At 44.9% G+C, this 23160-nt stretch overlaps 3 protein-coding genes across 5 annotated transcripts in view; all 3 read left to right on the top strand.

The window, feature by feature from the left end:
- dok4 (docking protein 4) overlaps positions 1–10486 on the top strand; it is a 47736-nt gene extending 37250 nt beyond the window's left edge. Inside the window, exons 7-8 of the mRNA XM_034103921.2 lie at positions 1701–1818; positions 4148–10486. Of these exons, the coding sequence (XP_033959812.1) occupies positions 1701–1818; positions 4148–4293 (264 nt within the window). The 3' untranslated portion in view covers positions 4294–10486. The remainder of the gene's footprint in view (positions 1–1700; positions 1819–4147) is intronic.
- Positions 10487–13093: 2607 nt separating this feature from the next.
- On the top strand, positions 13094–18527 carry LOC139432937 (uncharacterized). Its single transcript, XM_071201751.1, has 7 exons — positions 13094–13214; positions 16614–16811; positions 16952–17068; positions 17180–17338; positions 17493–17619; positions 17761–17845; positions 18177–18527. Exons 1-7 carry the CDS (start codon positions 13094–13096, stop codon positions 18525–18527), a joined length of 1158 nt encoding a protein of 385 aa, XP_071057852.1.
- Positions 18528–19581: 1054 nt separating this feature from the next.
- nadsyn1 (NAD synthetase 1) overlaps positions 19582–23160 on the top strand; it is a 60851-nt gene continuing 57272 nt past the window's right edge. For all 3 annotated transcript variants that reach the window (XM_034079590.1, XM_034079578.1, XM_034079582.1), the window contains exon 1: positions 19582–19844. In XM_034079590.1, coding sequence (XP_033935481.1) covers positions 19760–19844 — 85 coding nt within the window. In that variant the 5' untranslated portion in view covers positions 19582–19759. The remainder of the gene's footprint in view (positions 19845–23160) is intronic.

Below are 23160 nucleotides of genomic sequence, written 5' to 3'. Positions count from 1 at the left end.
ACTTTGTAGACTGCAGGGTAGCTGGTGGAGGTGCAGCTAGTCTGAAGTACTTTGTAGACTGCAGGGTAGCTGGTGGAGGTGCAGCTAGTCTGAAGGACTTTGTAGACTGCAGGGTAGCTGGTGGAGGTGCAGCTAGTCTGAAGTACTTTGTAGACTGCAGGTAGCTGGTGGAGGTGCAGCTAGTCTGAAGTACTTTGTAGACTGCAGGTAGCTGGTGGAGGTGCAGCTAGTCTGAAGTACTTTGTAGACTGCAGGGTAGCTGGTGGAGGTGCAGCTAGTCTGAAGGACTTTGTAGACTGCAGGGTAGCTGGTGGAGGTGCAGCTAGTCTGAAGTACTTTGTAGACTGCAGGTAGCTGGTGGAGGTGCAGCTAGTCTGAAGTACTTTGTAGACTGCAGGTAGCTGGTGGAGGTGCAGCTAGTCTGAAGTACTTTGTAGACTGCAGGGTAGCTGGTGAAGGTGCAGCTAGTCTGAAGTACTTTGTAGACTGCATGGTAGCTGGTGAAGGAGCAGCTAGTCTGAAGTACTTTGTAGACTGCAGGGTAGCTGGTGGATTTACTCCAGGTGGAACTAAAGTCTGATTCAACACTTGATTAGATTTCACATCATTCATCCACATCTGAGAAGTAACTAAAGGTATTAATACATGTAGTGGAGTAGAAGTAAGTACCTCTGAATTGTTGTGGGGTAGAAGTACAAAGAAGCATCAAATTAAGATAGTCCAGCTAAGTACAAGTCCCTTAACGATTGTACTAAAGTAAAGTCCCTGAGTAAGGCACGTCAAGTTTATTTTTATAGCACCTTTCAACACAAGGAAATTCAAAGTGCTTTAAAAAAATGAAAGACATTAAAAGCATTAAGAAATAGTGCAGCGGAAACACATTATAAAAGGGCATTTTTAAAAACTGTCATTAAAAAGCAAAGATAATAAATTAAACATAACACAGGTATAAAGGACATGAATAAAAGTTACAGTGCAGTGTGAGATATGAATAGTTCAATTAAAAGCAAAGAGAGAAAAGTCTTCTTGCTGGATTTAAAAGTAGTCAGAGTTGCAGTCGACCTGCAGGTTTCTGGGAGTTTGTTCCAGATATTTGGAGCATAGTTCTGAACACCGAGTAAATCTACTTAGTTACTTTGCCCCACTGCCTTTAAATATATAACTCTAAATAAATGCTAATGTTGCTCTGTATCTTAAGTATTAAAAAACAACAACTGTTTGCTAATAACATTTCTTCTTTAATAGGAGATGCTATTAAGTGATAGTTTGCTTGCTGCCCCCAAGTGGCAAAACAGAAGAAGCTCCGAAGGTCCATAACAGTTTACAGCAGCTTTAGTCAGAAGGATTACATTCCAAATAGTGAGTACATGTTTTAAACTAATTTTTCATGAGCATATTAAGTTCCTCAGTAGTGCACAGTCAAAGGTAACACACGATTCCCAGTATGATAACACAGTGCCATGTTGCTGATGTGTTCATCTGGGTCATGACGTGACTTGTCCATGTCGTTCCACCTGGAGTTCAGCCCCATCCATCCAGCTTTCTGTACTAGCAAAACACATGACGAAGCTTACTGTGAATATCCTTCAGTAGCGCAGTGAAACAAAATGCATACTAATATGTTGTCGATATTCTGCTACTTGAATAGAAATAACTAATCTACAGTCCAGTTTCTTCAATGTGTGTGTTTTGCCTCTCAGTTGCTGTCTGTGGGTTCAGAGCCGGGCTCCTACCCCTGCACCCCCACAGCCATCCTGCCCCGCTCCGTCTACTGGCACCACATCACTGGAAACCAGGCAGGCATGGATCCTTGCAGCGGTACGCCGCACACAGGCCTTCACTAATGTTTTTTATTGATTATTTTTCTTAAATAGACATTTGATTGTATACTTTGCATACTTCTTGTAAGTGCAACAAATGACAGCTTTTCTATTTGTTGTGCGTTTACCTAATGTCGTGCCTCCCAACTCACCCGCTGGCCCCATTAGGCTGGAGTAGAGGGCTTTCTTACTAAAACGTAGTTGTATAAAGTAGTAAAGATATTTTGCAAATGAATGCGCATGTTTAAAATTAGCATGACGTAATCTGGGAACCTTTAGAAACTTCTGGAGCTAATGCCACTTTCATTGGAACTAGTTGGCAACACGAAATGTTGTTTTCCACGGTTTTGTCTATCTATCTATCTATCTATCTATCTATCTATCTATCTATCTAAAAGCTACATCAACATTTATATGGAGGTTATTCCCTATCTTTATTCAAGAGCGTGTTCTTTCAATTTGAGAGCATCATTTATTGATTACACGTTCAGATGTTGTATTTCTTTCAGTCAAACCCTGTGCTTGCGCTTAGATTTTTCTCTGCTTCTGCTCAAACTGTACGCTTGCACTCAGATATATTGCTGCTGGCACAGACTTCCTGTTTTCCAGTTTAAAACCTTCTCCTCGCACTCATTTTTTCTGTGCAAAAACCATTTCAAAATCCCTCAACCAATAGGAGGCCAGGTGAAGTGTCGTCTCCTTGCTGGCGTGTTCGCTTTATATATTAGAGCGTCCCGTAAGGGTGATTACTCTTTAACCAGGTTTATAAAACGGACAAGTCAAATCAAGCAATCTGATTGGTTCTTAGCTTGATATAATGAGCGTATACCACGGGTAGAATTGTAGTTACCTTTCACAACAAGTCAGTATCCCTCCGCCTCTGAGAAAAGCTACAACCGTTACAACTGTTACATTACGTCCATTACGAAACGAACTAACTAACAAAGCTTAAGATGGAAACATGTAAGGGATAATAGCCACGTTCACACCAAGTACTTTGCCGTACTTAGTTCCCAGCACTTAGTTCCCCTATGGAACTAAGAGCCGATCGCGTTCACGCCGGAGTACTTTTTCCTGAGGGAAGATTACGCAAATGAGCCGCTGACGTCACTTCTTCTTCTTCTGCTTTGGGTTTACTGGCAGGCCGCAAACCACTCCACGGCGTATACTGCCACCCGAAGTCCCCGGCTGGAAGTCCCCGGAGTTGGGAAGGCTTCAGTAGAAGCTGCTGGGACTCCCAGCAGCTTCTACTGAAGCCTTCCGAGTAAATCGCCAGAACGCCGACACCTCCTCATCTCCACCGCTCCCATGTTTTATTTTGTGTTGCCATAAGTTAGTCTCTCTGCGTTTGTGCGCTGGACGAATGCTAATAATGCTAATGCGAGGATAATAAAATGGCGGCTCTACAAAACATTTCAGAGTTTTACGGGGCGTGGTTTGCAATTCGCCCAGCCAATCAGAACTGGGGCACTTTTTCCCCCCAGGAGAGTACCACCTCTCAGTAGGCACTAACAATGGGGGTAAAAGTTCCCGGCACTAAGTACTCTCTTTGGCGTGAATGCGACATAAGGGGTACTAACGGAACTAAACTGGAAAAGTACGAGGGAAAATACCCTGGTGTGAATGCGCCTAATGTGCGGCAAAGACTTATTGACCGTTGTTAAGGACGCTCACATCTGCAGAAAGAAGTCTGTTGATTTAACTGTATACAGTTGGGCTGAAAAGCAAACTGCATGCAGAAAACTGATAAGAAAACTGGGACAAGAAAACAGAGGAGAAGTAACGGGGCAGAAACCCTCCTTTTTACGCAACGGTCCAGACATAGACATCAAACGGCAAAACATATTCAGTTGCCAGTTACTTTGGCATTAGGGCAGGGATATCTAGATACTTTCCAAGGTTAATATATCTGAGTGCAAGCGTACAGTTTGAGCAGAAGCAGAGCAAATCGAAGCGCAAGAACAGGGTTTGACTGAAAGAAATACAAAATCTGAACCTGAAATCAATAAATGATGCTCTCAAATTGAAAGAACACGCTGTAGAATAAAGATAGGGAATAACCTCCATACATTTACTGCATAATGATAAATTAAAGCAAAAAGCATATCTCAGTGTTAAATAACACTTCTACAGTTTTTGATGGAGTTTCTTCCTAAAGTTGGGAATGTCAAGTGAGAAGTAAAGAACTGGAGTCCAGACATGTTTGGCTTAGCAAACACACTAGGCAGGGAGAAACAGGCTGATTCTGTCCAAAGTGAGAACACACACGTACACCTGTGTGTGTGCCTGGAGCTGCAGTCACAGCTGTGTTTCCGCTCTGTCTCCAGGAGATGCTTCAGAGGACGACCTGCTGTCCTCCCGCCTGCCCCCCGACCGCCATGCGACGCTGCCGCTGGCCAACACACATGCACAGTCCCAGCCACACATACACACACACTCCCCGGTACACTACCCCACCTACCCTGGACAGTGACACGCACAGGAAGATGTGGACATTCCAAATGATGCAGACACGATACATATACCTACATGCATGCAGGCGCACACTGTTCCTCCTTGTATTAGTTTTATAGTCGGTCTCCTCACAGGAGAGGTTTCTGTGGGACTAACACTAGCTAACAGACAATGCTGAAAGCAGCGAGTACTTGAGAATACTGAGCTTCCTGACATGACCGCAGTTCCCACAATTCCACAGTACACCAGGGATGTGTTTTCCACCTCCAGGATGAGAAACTCTAAATGAAGGACTGAGGGCCCTAAGTATGATTTAAACAACTTAGGTTTTATTATATATTGCCTAACCAGGTTTAATTGCTTCCAGCTGTTTCCAAAGTCACCCATAAATGCGGGGAAAGCCTTGAAGAGCAATTAGCAGGATTTTTCTGTTACTGGATTTATACTACATGTTTTTGCTCAAATCATTTCTCACTCTCGCAAAAACTGGTCCCTCACCAAGACACCTGCCACCTGTAGTGTATACAAAGAAATGGGAATTTTTGTAAAGGAAATGCTCAATTTAAATCAAAGTAATCATCACATATTTATAACTTATTAATATTGGATCACTAACACACTGAAGTTTGGAGAATTTGCGTCAGTTACTATGAGTGAAGCCTAGTGCAACACAAAGAACGACTTTGAGGAAAACTCTAAAGTGTGCATCAACGCTATAGTTTGTATGATCGACAGCGTCGAGACTTCAGGGAGGGGGTTTTCACCCCGCCCCCGCGTGTGGCCATGTGGAACAGATATGTATACTTATTTGATGACACATCACAGATCATTTTAGGCATATTAAATCTTTTACAAACAAAGCCACAGTAACTTGTTACTAAGCTATATGGATAGATTTTAGAGAGGAACCTGAAATCCCAACGTTTTTGATATGGTGCGTATACAGTAAAGTAGACATACTGTTCTCTGATGTTGTAGCATGAGTTTCTCATCCCAGGAGTGACACATTTACCAAATGGCTGCCATGGTTAACGTCAATAGGGCCTGTGTGTGTTACATTGAATACTACGTGGGACGGGATTGCATGGTGCCTTAATAGCACCACATGGACTGTGCTATCCTTGGAAATACATTGACATTCCCTTCTGGAAAGTTCCCAGTGAGCCAGCTGACATGTGGTCTGAAGAACTCTTGATCATTTCACTGTCCACGTCTGGATCAATACCTCTGAATTTGCTGATAACTGATGTTACTTTACAGTTCCTGGATATGTTTGGCTTTGCTGAGGTTCTGAACCCTGGAATGAAACTGTGATTGATTGGCGCCTGTTCTCAACTGGATATTCAATTTTAGAGCTTCAGATTTCCACTGGGGTGTGTCCCAGTACTTGCTTCTATTGAGCTATATTTGCACAACCCTTTTTTTCGTATGTTATTCAAGGGTTAAGAGTGCAAGAGGAACTAACATTGTCGAGGTCAACGGATTGGGATTTTGGAAAGCCCATACTGATGATACATTTGGATTGGACCTGCCAATAACTGATATTCAGTTACTTAACTTATGATCCCGTGAATGACAGATCAAAAATGTTTGTATGTATTTATTACTAGAGCTACAAAACACTAAACACTGAAATGGAAAACTGAACCGTGTTCAAACATTTGCGTTCACAGAATCTCTGAAGGGCAAGGGCGGAAATGATACAGGTGCAACACCAGAGCACAACTTGAAAAGAGTTTGCCTAAATGATATGTGACACAGTGTCAACATAGAATCATTGAATTGTCCCATTGGGCTACAAACACATCATGGTTAGATTACATTTTTTCTTTCTCCCAAAAGTCACACCAGAGAAGCACGTGAGCATTTAACAGAAATATCTGAACCACCCTGAAGGGCACATGGACCATTCAAGCACCCTATGATGTAGGGAGCCAATGGAAGCTGAGTTGCTAGTCTAGGAGACTGATGGTCTTATGGGATGATTCTACTCTCTAAGACCTTGGATCTCATTTACATTTTTGCAAACCCTTTATATCATACAATTTATCTGACCAAGTTGATATTAAGAGAACTTCGAACACAACCACATTGCTCTTAAGAATGTTAAACAAGAAACTCGAGATGACAGATGGTCAGGAGAGCCAAACAACCCCCCAGGTTAAAAAATGAAGAAGCACAGTAAAGGTTTTACCTAAAGTGATCTTGACTTAACAAACCTGACTGAAATTGATCTGAACCTATTTGACTGTTTCAGTGGTGATCTTTCACGAGGGTCGTATTTGAACACCCATTGCAGAGTGAACATCCAATCATACAGTAAGTGGAGAGAACTGAGTACAGGTGTTAATGCACCCATGATGCATTGAGATCATAGCTTCAGGTCCTGGGTTGGGATGGATCTCATGTTTGATAAGCAGTATGGAACCAGGTCTCAGCTTTAGGCCCCAGCCCTACTACAGTTGTGTGCACACAGTTTTTGTCTTTAATAAGGAATTAAACGCAACAATCAGGTGGCCGTATTTTCGGTTCCAAACCATGTGGTTGGGATAAGTGTTGTCTTGTAAAAACACAAGTGTAAACACCTGGGTGATCCTCTAAATCAGTGGTTCTCAAACTTTTTTTGTCAGGCCCCCCTTTTGGAAAAAGAAAAATCACTTTGCTAGAAGAGTGATAATAAAACAATGCTCCATAAGTCTGTGTGCTCAAAAAACAAAAACATAATACAATTGTGCAATCCCTTTGCTCGAACAATAAGTTATAATACTTTGCCACTTTGCAATCTGTGCAAAAAAATGAAAAGAAAGAAAAGGCTGATATTTGACAAAAAAGTGTGTCTTCTTATCACATCATTAGTGGGTGCAATGAGCCTGTTTTGCACCACACATTTCTTCAAAACGGGATTGCAGTCTCAGTGGCGGCGCCAGAGGTTTCTTTTGGGGGTGCTGTGGGGTAGCTTGACGTTTCATAGAGGGTGCTCAAACATTTAGGGTTTCCCATTAATGTACCGGTCGCTACAGTGGAATGTTCTACTGCAACACTCCCCACGCAAACTCAGTGTACCCGCGACTCTTACCATAAAGGCTCGATAATCAGCTCACGGCATATAGGTGTAAGCAGGGGTAGAGTGCTATTTTTAAAAGTGGATGGTGGACCTAACCTCCTCTAGGGGGGTCCGGGGGCATGCTCCCCCGGGAAGATTTTTTTTTAAATATTGAAGTTAAAAGCATCAATCTGGTGCACTTTGAGAGCAACATGAAGAGATCTATGGATACTTCTCTCAACACCCATATGAAACACAACTGTGAACAGATTTTATTTTTCATTATGGATATTTTACAAATCATTCCCCTTTTAAACTGTATTCTTGTTTTACTGTCATATAGTATTTCATACCTGTTTTTAATTTATTCTCTTGTTTTTTTATACCAAATTATTGTTTTCATTAATCGTGACCAAACCGTTTGAGAACCACTGAGATAACTTAGACTAAAGTTAGGACTCTCCTCCACCTTGAAAAAGCTCCTTATAACCGTTAGCGTAGCTCGCTAGCACCAGAAGCTAACAACAACGATCTCCGGTACCGGTGCGCTCTCTCTCTCGCTCACGCACGCACACACAAAACATGGCTCGTTCCACACACACACAGCCGAGCTTGAATCAAACAGAGACCCAGACGTACTTGTAGCATATTATTTTCGAATAAATAATAATAATATATATTTTTTTTTTTGTCATAACAATTTTTCCTCCTGGTCTCTTGCTGTCATGCCTCTGCACCCCCCACTTTGAGAAACACTGCTCTAAATTGAAGGTGTTGCCAGGTTCCCACGTCTCATGAATGATTTTAGTCAAGTCAAATTTGAAAACATACATTTTAAACATTCCCAAAAGTATGAAATTAAGAGCCAAATGTTAATAAACCTGCATTTTTCTTCAATAATGTCATCGTTCACAAGGGGGCATCGTATTATTAGAAGTCTTTCCATAGCTGTAGTAATGATGATTAAATCTGCTTTTCAAGTTCATAATTTTTGAGGCAGGAGACTGAACCCTGGTAGGGGTGTAATACATCTGCCTACATTTTGTGTAGCGTTCCAACATAAATTATTCTTAGTGTCATTTTTTTCTGGTGTCACCGTCGTTACCTTAACGTTCCCTCCTGCCTACCGTAAAGCTGTCTGTGTGACGGTCTGAAGGAGACTGTCACTGGCTGCTTGACTTTATACTGCCTTTCTATAACAATAGTTATTTAATATGACTTAGCCATTCCTTTTGTTTCACGTTAGAGGTGAGGTATGTTGGGAGGAAGATGACTGACGGGCTGCCTGCAAAATAAAGGTTGGATCATGTTTTTCTTACCCACTGGCTCATAGGAGTTATCCTTTGACTGCTGCCTTTTGATTCTGTCACAAGGGTTTAAGATTGTAATATGACGGTGGAGATTAGACCACAGCAATGTGACGTCTGGGAACACACAGCATACACCCCTGTGAAATGCCTCTATCTGGATTCTGTTAATGCTGGAATCCTTCAGTTTTTGGTTTAGCGTTATTTTATATCATGACAGGGCTAAGCATTGTGTTGGTTGTTTACGTGATGTTCGTTGCGTATTGTGTGTAGATTTTTTTTGTGTGGGTTTTTTAAATATTGCTATTTATTTCATATGGGATATGTGTGATTGTGTGTGTGTGTGTGTGTGTGTGTGTGTGTGTGTGTGTGTGACAGAGAGAGAGAGAGAGAGAGAGAGAGAGAGAGAGAGAGAGAGAGAGAGAGAGAGAGAAAGGGGTGACGAGAGGGATTATGGGAACGTGTTCAAAGTACAGACATAAATAAACTATAGCATCCAACGGAGAGGTGTTTCATTATGAGAGGAGCACATTGCTAAACGAAGTGATTAGGCTGTTTCATGAAGCTAATTCAGATTGAATAAGGTCAGGTTGCTCACTCATGATTTAGAAACACAGACCTGAAACATAAAGCATCAAGTCCTTAAAGAAAACACACATTGTTATTCAAAGCAACAGATAAACACATTTTAAACAGAATTTATTTTTAACAAAATTAAAAGTAAGAAAAGTTCATTTGAATTATTTTCTAGTGCCTGCTTTGTACAAGTGACCTACATTCTTTATACAGTATGGTGGAAGTAACATGTTTAAACTTTCACACTGGTTGTCTGTCTCTGGTACTGTTGGTAGCAGTGTGCCTGGGTATCTGTTTCACGAGCACATGGTGAAGAAGCTACTGTCATCAAGGCCCCAGACCCGAGTCAAACATGTTACCTTTCCTTTAGTTAAATTACTCAAATAGCTAAAAGCAAACAAAGGCTAGAGTCAAGGACTACGAGCACATCGGTGAGCTTATTGATAATATCAGTATGCTATGAAAAGCCTACAATAACAATGTTAACCTGTATTCATGTCCATTTTTACCATCTAAGTTTAGCATGCTTATAATGTCTTGACTGAAAGGTCAGCTGGGAATGCCATTCATTAGCAGATATCTGGCAATAAACAATAGTATTGACATGACGATGGTGCTGGAAAGACAGAATGCGACCTTCTTTATAACAGTTTGAACATGAATGCCTATATTACATTTCATTGCACCCCCTCCAATAGTTGACAATTTACTTTGATCACTAATGTTAACATGTTGGTGACACGAGAGAAGACCACCATAGTTCGTTAGTATGAGACGTGAACTGACCACTTTGAATGTCCAAACCAAGTTTTGTGTCATTTAGCAGACTTTGAGCTTTTTTACTGAATAAGTGCAAATGTGGCCCGCCCGAGAAGTCAGAGGAAAACAAGGTTATTAGGAAAACATTGGTACGAAATGTCATGGCCATCTAAGAAACAGAATTGGAGAAACAACCTGATGGATTCACTGGTGATGACTTCAGCTTGTTATTGAAGTGATACGCAAAGTGCCAAGTCGAAGAGCTTTCTAGTGGAAATGGTTGGAGAAGGATGGATCCTTCCAATGATCCTTGTGTCAGCTCTAATCTATGGCTCTGACCTCCTTTTAGATTTGTAACGGATTTGTTCCCTTTCTACACCAAGTGCATGTTTTGTAGAACAATAAAGTCCATTACTAAACGCTTTAGCATTGTGATCTTAGTCCTTTCAATGTGTCTTTGTTAATGCTTTGTCTTTCTTTTTTTAAATCTACTGTCACTTGAAAAGTATTAAACCAGTTGAATTACAGACTCATGTTCATTATGGTGTTTCTACTGATTTGATTTACAATACATGGATGGAAGATGTTGAGATTCTACTCCGTTTTAGCACCAAAAGGCTGCTTTCATATGAAAAACCTACTGTACTTCTTCACCTGTTCAGCACTCACAACAGCAACGAGACCAGCTGGTGAACAACGTGGAGTGTTGATCAACTGAAGAGTCGGTGGAGACCTTGTTTAGAGATCAAAAACAGAGCTAAACATTCAACTTCATTTCTTCACTTCTTCACTTCTTCACTTCTTGCAGGTGAGAACACGGAAACCGTTTAATCAATGAAGACAGAAGACTTCCATCAGGGTCCTGCAGCTGTTTCAATTTGCCATTGATGACATTAATTTAAAAAAGAACATTTACGAAATGGTGTTTTTATTAGAGTTAAAGAAAGTGTCAACTGTCAACTAAAAAAGTGACAAGCTTGTCAAGGGTTGAAAGTAAGTAAGAACATTTACACCATTTTAAAAACTGTGTCATTTACGTGTGTGTTTCTTCTGCTTCTGCTAATTTCACAGGAACAATACCACTTTACTTCAATTTAGTTGGCAGCTTTAATTACTTTTAATTTGAAATGCAGTGTTTATTAAATAATCCATGAATCAGTTACCACACTGACTGAAGTCAATTAGTGGCAAAATTAAACTTTTCAACAAATGTAATTGAAAAAGTGTTAATTTCTGTGCTCACAAAACCCAAAGTGTAAAACAGGCAGGTATGACCTCCCAATAATGATCTTTGATTTATTGAATTTCCGGATGAGTAAAGGCTTGTGAATTACTGTAAACAAAATAATTTCAATCAAATATAATGTCAGATTTCTAGTTCATAGTATTGTAGTGCCTAAAGCAGGGATGGGCAAATGGCGGCCCCCCCTCCTCTTTTTGCGCCCCTCAGATTAATCTATAAACAACGTAATTAATTTAGAATATATAGGCTATATATATTTTACTTGTAGTACTGATACCGTCCACTAGACTCCTAGTTACGTCGCGAGCTGCGTACATGATGTCATTCGGCAGCCAAATACCGCGTAATAATCTGTGACGCGTTTGTGTGTATTGTGTTTGTTTCCCGGGGAAACCCTCACAAGAAACACCGGTTGTTGTTATGCCTGCTGTGACGTTAAGTTGCCTCTTGTAATTATGCCTTTACAAGCTTCAAATTTGTATTTATCATCTGAATTTGGCGAAACAAGTTTAATATTCTAAAAACCAAGACTTTGTTTATTTGAAATCAGATGAAAACAAACTGTCACGGACCCTGCCGTGTTATCTATGATTACTATACGCCTTTCATTCATAATTTCAGCGGAGGGAGGGGGAATGGCGCTGAGGAACAGCAGAGTGCGGGCTGACAGGTGTCTGTGTTGACACTCCCCTCATTGTGCGTGAGCAGAGACTGGCTACAAGTGTCTTAGGTTCAAGTTAGACAACTAATGTCTGGGTTAGTGTTCATGACTTCATGTCATCTTAATGGTTAATCTCAATGCACACATATGTTCCGTGCTTTCCAATAGTTTAAAATAGTTTTATTCCACCTGTAGTGCCGAGAGAAGGGAGTCGGTGCATCGAAGGTGCAAAGGTGGCTTTATTGAGCAGCTGAAAACCACATGTTGCCGGCTTGAAGCCCGGGAAGCAAAGAGGAAGAAGCAAGGAGGGCACCCAATAAGTACAGTTAACAACATGTCCGTGCGGAAACAATACCCCCAACCTGTAGTTCCATGAGTGAATTATGTTAACTCAGTGGTCCCCAAACTAAGGCCCGCGGGCCGGATACGGCCCACCTCCACATTCGGCCCGGCCCCCTGAACAATACCAGAGACGCATTATGATTTTGTTTCAGTCTGGCTACGCAAATCCTAGACTAGCCCCTGTCAAATAGAACGGAATAATGGCGAAAAGGTTAGGTAAGAGAACAATTGATTCAGAATGCAGGGTATTTAACCTGCAGTGGTCAAACGATTATTTTTTTGTTCAATGCAAAGAAAAGGCTGTTTGTCTCATCTGTCAAGAGGCGGTGGCGGTATTCAAAGAATACAATCTGCGCCGACACTATGAATCCCGTCACAAAGACAAGTATGATAACTTGCAAGGCCAAATGCGAGCAGACAAACTCTCAAAGCTAAAAAGTGGACTGTTAGATCAGCAGAATACATTTGTACGCCAAGCTCAGCTGAACCAGTCATCCGTTCGGGCCAGCTTTCGGGTTGCTCAACTGATAGCAAGCAGTGGTAAACCTTTCACTGATGGAGAGTTTGTCAAGAAATGTTTGAATGCTGTCGCGGAAGAGGTGTGTCCCGAGAAGAAAGATGTCTTTAATACCGTGAGTCTGTCGGCGAGTACAATCACCAGACGCATTGAAGACATCGGGGGTAATGTATATGCTCAGCTGCAGCAGTAGACGAAATAATGTTACTTTTTTTCATTAGCACTGGATGAGAGCACGGACGTGCAAGACACAGCACAGCTGCTCATTTTTATTCGTGGAGTTAGCGCAAACTTTGAGATGTGCGAGGAGCTGGCAGCCCTCCAAAGTCTCAAAGGGACTACAACGTATTTTCGGCAAAGTATGCCAAACCATGGAAGAGTTGGACCTAGACTGGTCAAAGCTTGCCAGCATCACGACTGACGGGGCTCCTAGTATGGTGGGCGCGTCTCGGGGTCTAATAGGACGCATGAACCGGGAGATGGAAGAACGGGGTGACAGAAATGCTGAACAGCCTTAATTTGCAGCTACAAGGCCAGGGGAAACTCATTTGCGACATGTATTCTCACATAAAAGCATTTGAGGTGAAACTGGCGCTGCTTTTGGAACAAGTGAAAAAGCACAACTTCATCCATCTCCCTGCTACCCAAAACCTCTCTGCAGAGAACCCAGCGGTCCCGTTCCCAGCTGAAAAGTGTGTGGAAGCACTGGAAATGCTGAAGGCGGAGTTCGGTGTGCGATTCCGGATACTACATGTTAATGCAAAAGAAATCCGTCTTTTCCAGAACCCCTTTCTTGCCGACATCGATGAAGCCCAGCCTTCTTTTCAGTTTGAGTTGGCCGAGTTACAGAACTGTGATGTTCTGAAAGACGCATTCAAGCCCAACAGTCTCATTGACTTCTATGCCGCCCTCCCAAATGACACGTACCCTAACATAAAAAAACATGCAATAAAGATGTTTACACTTTTTGGCAGCACGTATATCTGCGAGCAAACCTTTTCACACCTGAAAACTCCGATGGGATCAAGATTGACAGATGAACATCTGCATCAGTGTTTGAGACTGGCTGTGACTAGAATGGAACCTGACATTCAACTTCTCACCAGCCAGATGCAGGCCCACGGTTCACACTGATGAACATACATATAAGCTCACTTTTCTGACTTGAATGAGTCATTCTGAGTATAAACAAATGTAATCATAATTAAATCTACTGCGATAAAATCCATCTCCACAACCATACTGGTAGTGAAATGTATTGTGCTGTATCACTTAGTTCGGTTATCTCAGCCTGCTTGCTTTGTGGTTTTCACAGGGAAGTTGATACAGCTTGACACAGCGGTGTCTACAAGCCTACAAACCTACAAAAGGATTATAAGGAAGGAACACAAGAACTTTGAGAGACTGCTCATATGAGTCATTTGAGTAAGAGATTCTGCTCTGACAACTAAGCTAAACTTTGACCTGTTAAGATTGTGCACGGCACAACAGCAAGTTAATGTTCAATGGACTTTTTTTCTGTGAAGAACACAGAGAGGGTTATTTGGTTATTATTTATTTCACAAATATTGTTATTTATTTCCTGACTTTTTCTGTGAAGATCCCAGAGAGGGTTATTTGGTTATTATTTATTTCATAAATAGTGTTATTTATTTCATTAATAGTGTTATTATTTATTTCCTGACTTTTTTTTCTGTGAAGATCCAGGAAAGGGTTATTAATATTTGGTTATGTGTGGCTTTCTAGAAAACAATACATTTTTACGTTTAGGCACCCCTGCGATCGTCACACTTTTTCTGTTACAAACTGACCCCGGCCCCCATCAGAGAAGGGAAAAGTTATGTGGCCCTCACAGTAAAAAGTTTGGGGACCCCTTAATTATTGATCACTACACACTGTTAAATAACCTGTTCAATACAAACATGCCACTTGTAAACATTAAATAACATTTCTGTGAACTGATATTTGTTTAGTGAGCTTATTAGAGGATGTTCCCTGAAAGATTGTAAAATGTCAATGAAGATGTCAGACTTAGTATATTTGTTAATAATTACATACAACACATTGAATTTGTGTGGGTGTGTTCCAAGTGAATCTGCGGCCCCTGGTGGCCAGTACATCAATTATGTGGCCCCCACCACCATCAAAGTTGCCCATCCCTGACCTAGAGGGACTGGACAATATTTTTAGGAAGGATTGTTTGAATAAATACATAAATATTAATAAATGTAACCATGCAAAAAACTTAGAAAGGGTAAATACAGTGGTGTAAAGTAACTAAGTAGATTTACTCAAGTCTGCTCTTAAATACAATTTTGAAAGCATTTATGCTACTTAGTACTTCTACTCCACTACAGTTCAGAGGTAAATAGTGTACTTTTACTCCACTACATGTATTGCATACCTTTAGTTACTTTACAGATGTGGATGAATGATGTGAAATATAATTAAGTGTTAAATCAGACGTTAGTTCCACCTGGATTCACAAGCTACCCTGCAGTCTACAAAGTCATTCAAACTAGCTACACCTTTACCAGCTTCGGCATCGGGATGGACGCTTTTGAAGCTGTGGGAGAGGAGGACACTGAACAGGCTGTTGCCATCATGGATAACCCCCCGCCCCCTCTCCACCTGCAGCTGGACAGACAGATAACCCCCCGCCCCCTCTCCACCTGTAGCTGGACAGGCAGATAACCCCCGCCCCCTCTCCACCTGCAGCTGGACAGACAGATAACCCCCCCGCCCCTCTCCACCTGCAGCTGGACAGACAGATAACCCCCCACCCCCTCTCCACCTGCAGCTGGACAGACAGATAACCCCCCGCCCCTCTCCACCTGCAGCTGGACAGGCAGATAACCCCCCCTGCAGCTGGACAGGCAGATAACCCCCGCCCCCTCTCCACCTGCAGCTGGACAGACAGATAACCCCCCGCCCCTCTCCACCTGCAGCTGGACAGACAGATAACCCCCCACCCCCTCTCCACCTGCAGCTGGACAGACAGATAACCCCCCGCCCCTCTCCACCTGCAGCTGGACAGACAGATAACCCCCCGCCCCCTCTCCACCTGCAGCTGGACAGACAGATAACCCCCCGCCCCTCTCCACCTGCAGCTGGACAGACAGATAACCCCCCGCCCCCTCTCCACCTGCAGCTGGACAGGCAGATAACCCCCCGCCCCCTCTCCACCTGCAGCTGGACAGGCAGATACCCCCCCCTGCAGCTGGACAGACAGATAACCCCCGCCCTCTCCACCTGCAGCTGGACAGACAGATAACCCCCCGCCCCCTCTCCACCTGCAGCTGGACAGACAGATAACCCCCGCCCCCTCTCCACCTGCAGCTGGACAGGCAGATAACCCCCGCCCCCTCTCCACCTGCAGCTGGACAGGCAGATAACCCCCCCTGCAGCTGGACAGGCAGATAACCCCCCGCCCCCTCTCCACCTGCAGCTGGACATATAACCCCCCGCCCCCTCTCCACCTGCAGCTGGACAGACAGATAACCCCCCGCCCCCTCTCCACCTGCAGCTGGACAGGCAGATAACCCCCCCTGCAGCTGGACAGGCATATAACCCCCCGCCCCCTCTCCACCTGTAGCTGGACAGGCAGATAACCCCCCCCCCCTCTCCACCTGCAGCTGGACAGGCAGATAACCCCCCCTGCAGCTGGACAGGCAGATAACCCCCCGCCCTCTCCACCTGCAGCTGGACAGGCAGATAACCCCCCCTGCAGCTGGACAGGCAGATAACCCCCGCCCCCTCTCCACCTGCAGCTGGACAGGCAGATAACCCCCCACCCCCTCTCCACCTGCAGCTGGACAGGCAGATAACCCCCGCCCCCTCTCCACCTGCAGCTGGACAGGCAGATAACCCCCACCCCCTCTCCACCTGCAGCTGGACAGGCAGATAACCCCCCGCCCCCTCTCCACCTGCAGCTGGACAGGCAGATAACCCCCGCCCCCTCTCCACCTGCAGCTGGACAGGCAGATAACCCCCCGCCCCCTCTCCACCTGCAGCTGGACAGACAGATAACCCCCGCCCCCTCTCCACCTGCAGTTGGACAGACAGATAACCCCCCCTGCAGCTGGACAGGCAGATAACCCCCCGCCCTCTCCACCTGCAGCTGGACAGACAGATAACCCCCCCTGCAGCTGGACAGACAGATAACCCCCGCCCCCTCTCCACCTGCAGCTGGACAGGCAGATAACCCCCCGCCCCCTCTCCACCTGCAGCTGGACAGGCAGATAACCCCCCGCCCCCTCTCCACCTGCAGCTGGACAGACAGATAACCCCCGCCCCCTCTCCACCTGCAGCTGGACAGGCAGATAACCCCCCCTGCAGCTGGACAGGCAGATAACCCCCCGCCCCCTCTCCACCTGCAGCTGGACATATAACCCCCCGCCCCCTCTCCACCTGCAGCTGGACAGGCAGATAACCCCTCGCCCCCTCTCCACCTGCAGCTGGACAGACAGATAACCCCCCGCCCCCTCTTCACCTGCAGCTGGACAGGCAGATAACCCCCCCTGCAGCTGGACAGGCAGATAACCCCCCGCCCCCTCTCCACCTGCAGCTGGACAGGCAGATAACCCCCCGCCCCCTCTCCACCTGCAGCTGGACAGGCAGATAACCCCCTCCCCCTCTCCACCTGCAGCTGGACAGGCAGATAACCCCCTCCCCCTCTCCACCTGCAGCTGGACAGGCAGATAACCCCCCGCCCCCTCTCCACCTGCAGCTGGACAGGCAGATAACCCCCTGCCCCCTCTCCACCTGCAGCTGGACAGACAGATAACCCCCCGCCCCCTATCCACCTGCAGCTGGACAGGCAGATAACCCCCCGCCCCCTCTCCACCTGCAGCTGGACATATAACCCCCCGCCCCCTCTCCACCTGCAGCTGGACAGGCAGATAACCCCCCGCCCTCTCCACCTGCAGCTGGACAGACAGATAACCCCCCGCCCCCTCTCCACCTGCAGCTGGACAGGCAGATAACCCCCCCTGCAGCTGGACAGGCAGATAACCCCCCGCCCCCTCTCCACCTGCAGCTGGACATATAACCCCCCGCCCCCTCTCCACCTGCAGCTGGACAGGCAGATAACCCGCTCCCCCACTCCACCTGCAGCTGGACAGGCAGATAACCCCCCCTGCAGCTGGACAGGCAGATAACCCCCCACCCCCTCTCCACCTGCAGCTGGACAGGCAGATAACCCCCGCCCCCTCTCCACCTGCAGCTGGACAGACAGATAACCCCCTGCCCCCTCTCCACCTGCAGCTGGACAGGCAGATAACCCCCCGCCCCTCTCCACCTGCAGCTGGACAGACAGATAACCCCCCCCCCCCTCTCCACCTGCAGCTGGACAGGCAGATAACCCCCCGTCACTCTCCACCTGCAGCTGGACAGACAGATAACCCCCCCTGCAGCTGGACAGGCAGATAACCCCCTCCCCCTCTCCACCTGCAGCTGGACAGGCAGATAACCCCCCCTGCAGCTGGACAGGCAGATAACCCCCCGCCCCCTCTCCACCTGCAGCTGGACAGGCAGATAACCCCCCGCCCCCTCTCCACCTGCAGCTGGACATATAACCCCCCGCCCCCTCTCCACCTGCAGCTGGACAGGCAGATAACCCCCCCTGCAGCTGGACAGGCAGATAACCCCCCGCCCCCTCTCCACCTGCAGCTGGACAGGCAGATAACCCCCCGCCCCCTCTCCACCTGCAGCTGGACATATAACCCCCCCGCCCCCTCTCCACCTGCAGCTGGACAGGCAGATAACCCCCTCCCCCACTCCACCTGCAGCTGGACAGGCAGATAACCCCCCGCCCCCTCTCCACCTGCAGCTGGACATATAACCCCCCGCCCCCTCTCCACCTGCAGCTGGACAGGCAGATAACCCGCTCCCCCTCTCCACCTGCAGCTGGACAGGCAGATAACCCCCCCTGCAGCTGGACAGGCAGATAACCCCCCACCCCCTCTCCACCTGCAGCTGGACAGGCAGATAACCCCCCCCCCCTCCACCTGCAGCTGGACAGGCAGATAACCCCCCGCCCCCTCTCCACCTGCAGCTGGACAGGCAGATAACCCCCGCCCCCTCTCCACCTGCAGCTGGACAGTCAACGGAGCTCCTTCTCCAACAGACTGCTGCAGCTCTGTCACAAGGACCGATACAGGAACACATTCCTGCCCACTGCAATAACTCTCTATATCAAATGACCTCTGGCTGGAAGAGAACTCTCTGCTCCATAGTGGTTCTCTTCACTTCACTTTTACATTCAGTTTAATATTTAATATTCCATCCGTCATAAACGTATGTAAATATAATACCTTGCATTATATCTTGTTATTGTTAATTTGTAATTCAACATGTACATTTCTACTTTCCTGTTTAATTCTTGTCTTTTAATTGTTATTGTACAATGCCATGTCTTTTTATGCTGCTGCAACACAAACATTTGCCAAATTCGGATCAATAAAGTTCTATCTTATCTTATAACACTTTAATTATCAATAATTATAAAACATATATATATATATTATTCTGAAATGGACCAATCTGCACAATGACTACTTTTACTTTTGTTAGTTTAACTATTTGGATGATAATACTTTTGTACTTTTCTTGAGTAACATTTTACTTGTAACAGAGTATTCCTACACTCTGGTAATTTTACTCAAGACCTGAGTACTTCTACTTTTACTCAAGTACAGGACCTGAGTACTTATACTTTACTCAAGTACAAGATCAGAGTACTAAGTTCTCCCCCCATAGGGCTGGTGTTTGTGAAGGAGCCTCCTCTGTGTTCTCGGTTTGAGTCTCTGTCCTGCAGGGGGCGCCACTGTGCTCCGCCTCTCACTGCAAACATGACGGAATGACACGAAGAAGAAGAGGAGTTCAGTGGCTGCAGACTCCAGAACAAACAAGTTGAGTCACTACATGTATTACTGCTCTGTGGATATATCGCAATAAGTGTATATATTTACACTTTTTCAGACTTAACGTAGTATCCCAGATCGTTAATTTGCTCACGTGCCTTAAACGTCGGGAGCATGGGACGGAAAGTGACGCTCGCGACCTGCTCTCTGAACCAATGGGCTCTGGACTTTGAAGGCAACCTGCAGAGGATCCTGGAGAGTGAGTGACAAACTACAGTCTGTACATATAACTGTATACTGTCTCTGCTGATATTCATAATGCCATGTACTCAACCTGCTGTTTCCTCATGAGTCATACTCAGGGTTGGGAGGGTTACTTTGTAAATGTTACATGGCTCGGAAAGTAATCCGAATACAGTTACGTGTCTTAAAAAAGTTAGATTAGATTACTTTTGGGTTACTTTCTTTTTCCTTCACAGGTGGGTATGTTTTGGTGAACAGGAGACACAAAAAGCAAAAGGAAACTGAACGTGTTTTTACTGTTTTACATTTGTAATGGCTTATCAAGAGCACAACTGAAACATCTCATCTGAAACGATGCAACAACATAATAAACTTGTTGGGGATGCAGCTTGGGATGTGAGGAGTGAGGGACACGGCTTAGAACGGGCGTGTCGCCTTCTGCCCTACCAGTGTTGGCAGGACATGAATTACAATGTCGAACTCGGACTTAATTGTAAGGACATTTCGGCCAGGGGCAGGGGCGGACTGCCCATCGGGACGAATCCCGATGGGCCGGTGTTCCGGTTTAACTGGTTCCCCGATCAACTGGTTGACAGATGTGGAGGCGTGGCCTTCGACTGAAATACACATTTCGATCGCTTCTTCTGTCGTCTACATAAATCTTTTGGTATATTTGGCTGGATAGGAACACTTTGATGCACATTCAGTACCAGTGTGTGAGGTTGTGGTTACGATGGCGATATCCGGACGCAAACAGCGAGGACTACAAAAAGAAAAACGAGTTGACTGGGGATGTCTGTTCAAAACATTGCGAGCTCCAATAAATCATTTAAACCAGCTATTGTTGAAAGACTTATTACTGAATATCGTTCTTAATGTGATACCAAGTCCATCTGAGACCTGTGTACACCTTCAGACAGCCTCTCAGTGAAGCGCACGTTGTTTACTCACAGTTTGAAAGCAGCGTGGAGAAGTTTTCAGCTGTGATAAACTGTGATCCTCTCAGGTAAACTGTGTTACATCTTCTGTGGCTATCTACCAGCGATCATGTTGAATATGAAAGACACACACATACATCCCTTATAAAAACGGCATTCTGCAGCACTCATCCAGATCACATGTGACTGTTAACTCGTTTTGCAAAGATAGCAGCAGAAATGTCATTGCTGCAAGTGCAGGGATATTAGACTTTAAAATGCTGATGGGTCATTAATCTTGGTCTCGGCAAACAATATTAGGAATCTTCTATTCCAACTACATAATATGCAGTGTCCATCGACATGAAAATAACAAAAAAGTTCATGCTGGACTCAAACCCGAGTCCCAACAGCGAAAGTCACTCCATCCCTGCACGTTATGAGTGCGCCACGGATCAACACGATACTTCTCAGAGAATCCAGAATAAAATAACAGTGTTCAAAACACTCACGTCAATTACATTACATGACATTGCATTTACCTGACACGTTTATCTAAAGCGACTTACAATAAGTGCATAAGACCAAGAAGATACAAACTTGAAGAAAACAGAATCATAAAGTACATCAGGTTTCATAGAGCCAAAACATTTCAAGTGCTACTCAACTGGCTTTAGATAAGCCAGCCCTTTATTAGTATATAAGTGCTTTGTTAATAATTCTAACGTCAATAAATCCTTTACAAACTATTCGTGTTGTCAGTCTTACATTTGTATCATATATCGTTATTAATATGATGTCGATTTGATACCCGTTTATACTTGTATAAACTGGATATCTGATCTCGGTGGGTCTTAATGAGGCTTGATACAGACCTCAGTCAGTATACTATATTATAATATGTATATTATGGCTTAAAGTGTACATGCATTCGCTCACATTATAAATGATGGTCGGGTTGCATTTTTCTAGAACTTTTTAACAAGGTTAATCTAAAATATTGTAGTGTGGTGGTTCGATATGTCGTGTTGATCCGTGGCGCACTCATAACGTGCAGGGCTGGAGTGATTTTTGCTGTTGGGACTCGGGTTTGAGTCCAGCATGAACTTTTTTGTTATTTTCATGTCGATGGACACTGAATATTATGTAGTTGGAATAGAAGATTCCTAATATTGTTTGCCGAGACCAAGATTAATGATCCATCAGCATTTTAAAGTCTAAATATCCCTGCACTTGCAGCAATGACATTTCTGCTGCTATCTTTGCAAAACGAGTTAACAGTCACATGTGATCTGGATGAGTGCTGCAGAATGCCGTTTTTATAAGGGATGTATGTGTGTGTCTTTCATATTCAACATGATCGCTGGTAGATAGCCACAGAAGATGTAACACAGTTTACCTGAGAGGATCACAGTTTATCACAGCTGAAAACTTCTCCACGCTGCTTTCAAACTGTGAGTAAACAACGTGCGCTTCACTGAGAGGCTGTCTGAAGGTGTACACAGGTCTCAGATGGACTTGGTATCACATTAAGAACGATATTCAGTAATAAGTCTTTCAACAATAGCTGGTTTAAATGATTTATTGGAGCTCGCAATGTTTTGAACAGACATCCCCAGTCAACTCGTTTTTCTTTTTGTAGTCCTCGCTGTTTGCGTCCGGATATCGCCATCGTAACCACAACCTCACACACTGGTACTGAATGTGCATCAAAGTGTTCCTATCCAGCCAAATATACCAAAAGATGTATGTAGACGACAGAAGAAGCGATCAAAATGTGTATTTCAGTCGAAGGCCACGCCTCCACATCTGTCAACCAGTTGATCGGGGAACCAGTTAAACCGGAACACCGGCCGGTAACCGATATTAAATGGCCCGCTGGCCCGGAAGCACTATTTAGACACCCCGGGCCAGCATAACGTACTTTCCACTTGCCCGCTCGGGCCACTAAAAATATTGCTTTAAAAAAATTGTCCTGTGGTATTGGTATTTTGACTAGCAATTTAGTTAAATTGTTTCGTTTATCAACGCTACAACATAGCGTTTCGTGAGTCGGTTGTCGTTGTTGTTCGGTGAAAAGCAAACAGCTGTTTGCTGCGCAGCGCAGCGGGAGCAGGCTCCCGTGAGCTTGATCGATGGAGTTGGCTTCTATAGAGTGGTGCAGTGACGCGTCCTAAAACCCTTTTATAATCTATCGATTAGATTTATGATTAGAAAATTATAAAAGTAGGGTAGACATGTGTAGATTATCCGGCTGAACAAAACGTGCATTTATCAAACAGGTTTGTTTTCCACAGACCTTATTTCCAGCTATTTTCCAAAACCCTTGTCGAGGGAACCAGCAGCTTACTTCCTGGTTTTAGGACGCGTCACTGGCTGCACCTCTCAATATGATGCCAATATAAACAAGGTCTT

This window comes from Pseudochaenichthys georgianus, chromosome 3, assembly GCF_902827115.2.
Source record: "Pseudochaenichthys georgianus chromosome 3, fPseGeo1.2, whole genome shotgun sequence".
In the NCBI taxonomy this organism is placed as follows: domain Eukaryota; kingdom Metazoa; phylum Chordata; class Actinopteri; order Perciformes; family Channichthyidae; genus Pseudochaenichthys; species Pseudochaenichthys georgianus.
The sequence above is the reverse complement of the archived record's forward strand: the minus strand, read 5'-3'. Positions and strand labels throughout refer to the sequence as shown.

Coding starts and splice junctions, on each gene's coding strand:
- LOC139432937 (XM_071201751.1), top strand. CDS start 13,094: ATGGAAGAGTTGGACCTAGACTGGTCAAAGCTTGCCAGCATCACGACT. Junction 17,069..17,179: donor CCCCCCCTGCAGCTGGACAG/GCAGATAACCCC, acceptor CTCCACCTGCAG/CTGGACAGACAGATAACCCC. Junction 17,620..17,760: donor CTCCACCTGCAGCTGGACAG/GCAGATAACCCC, acceptor CTCCACCTGCAG/CTGGACATATAACCCCCCGC.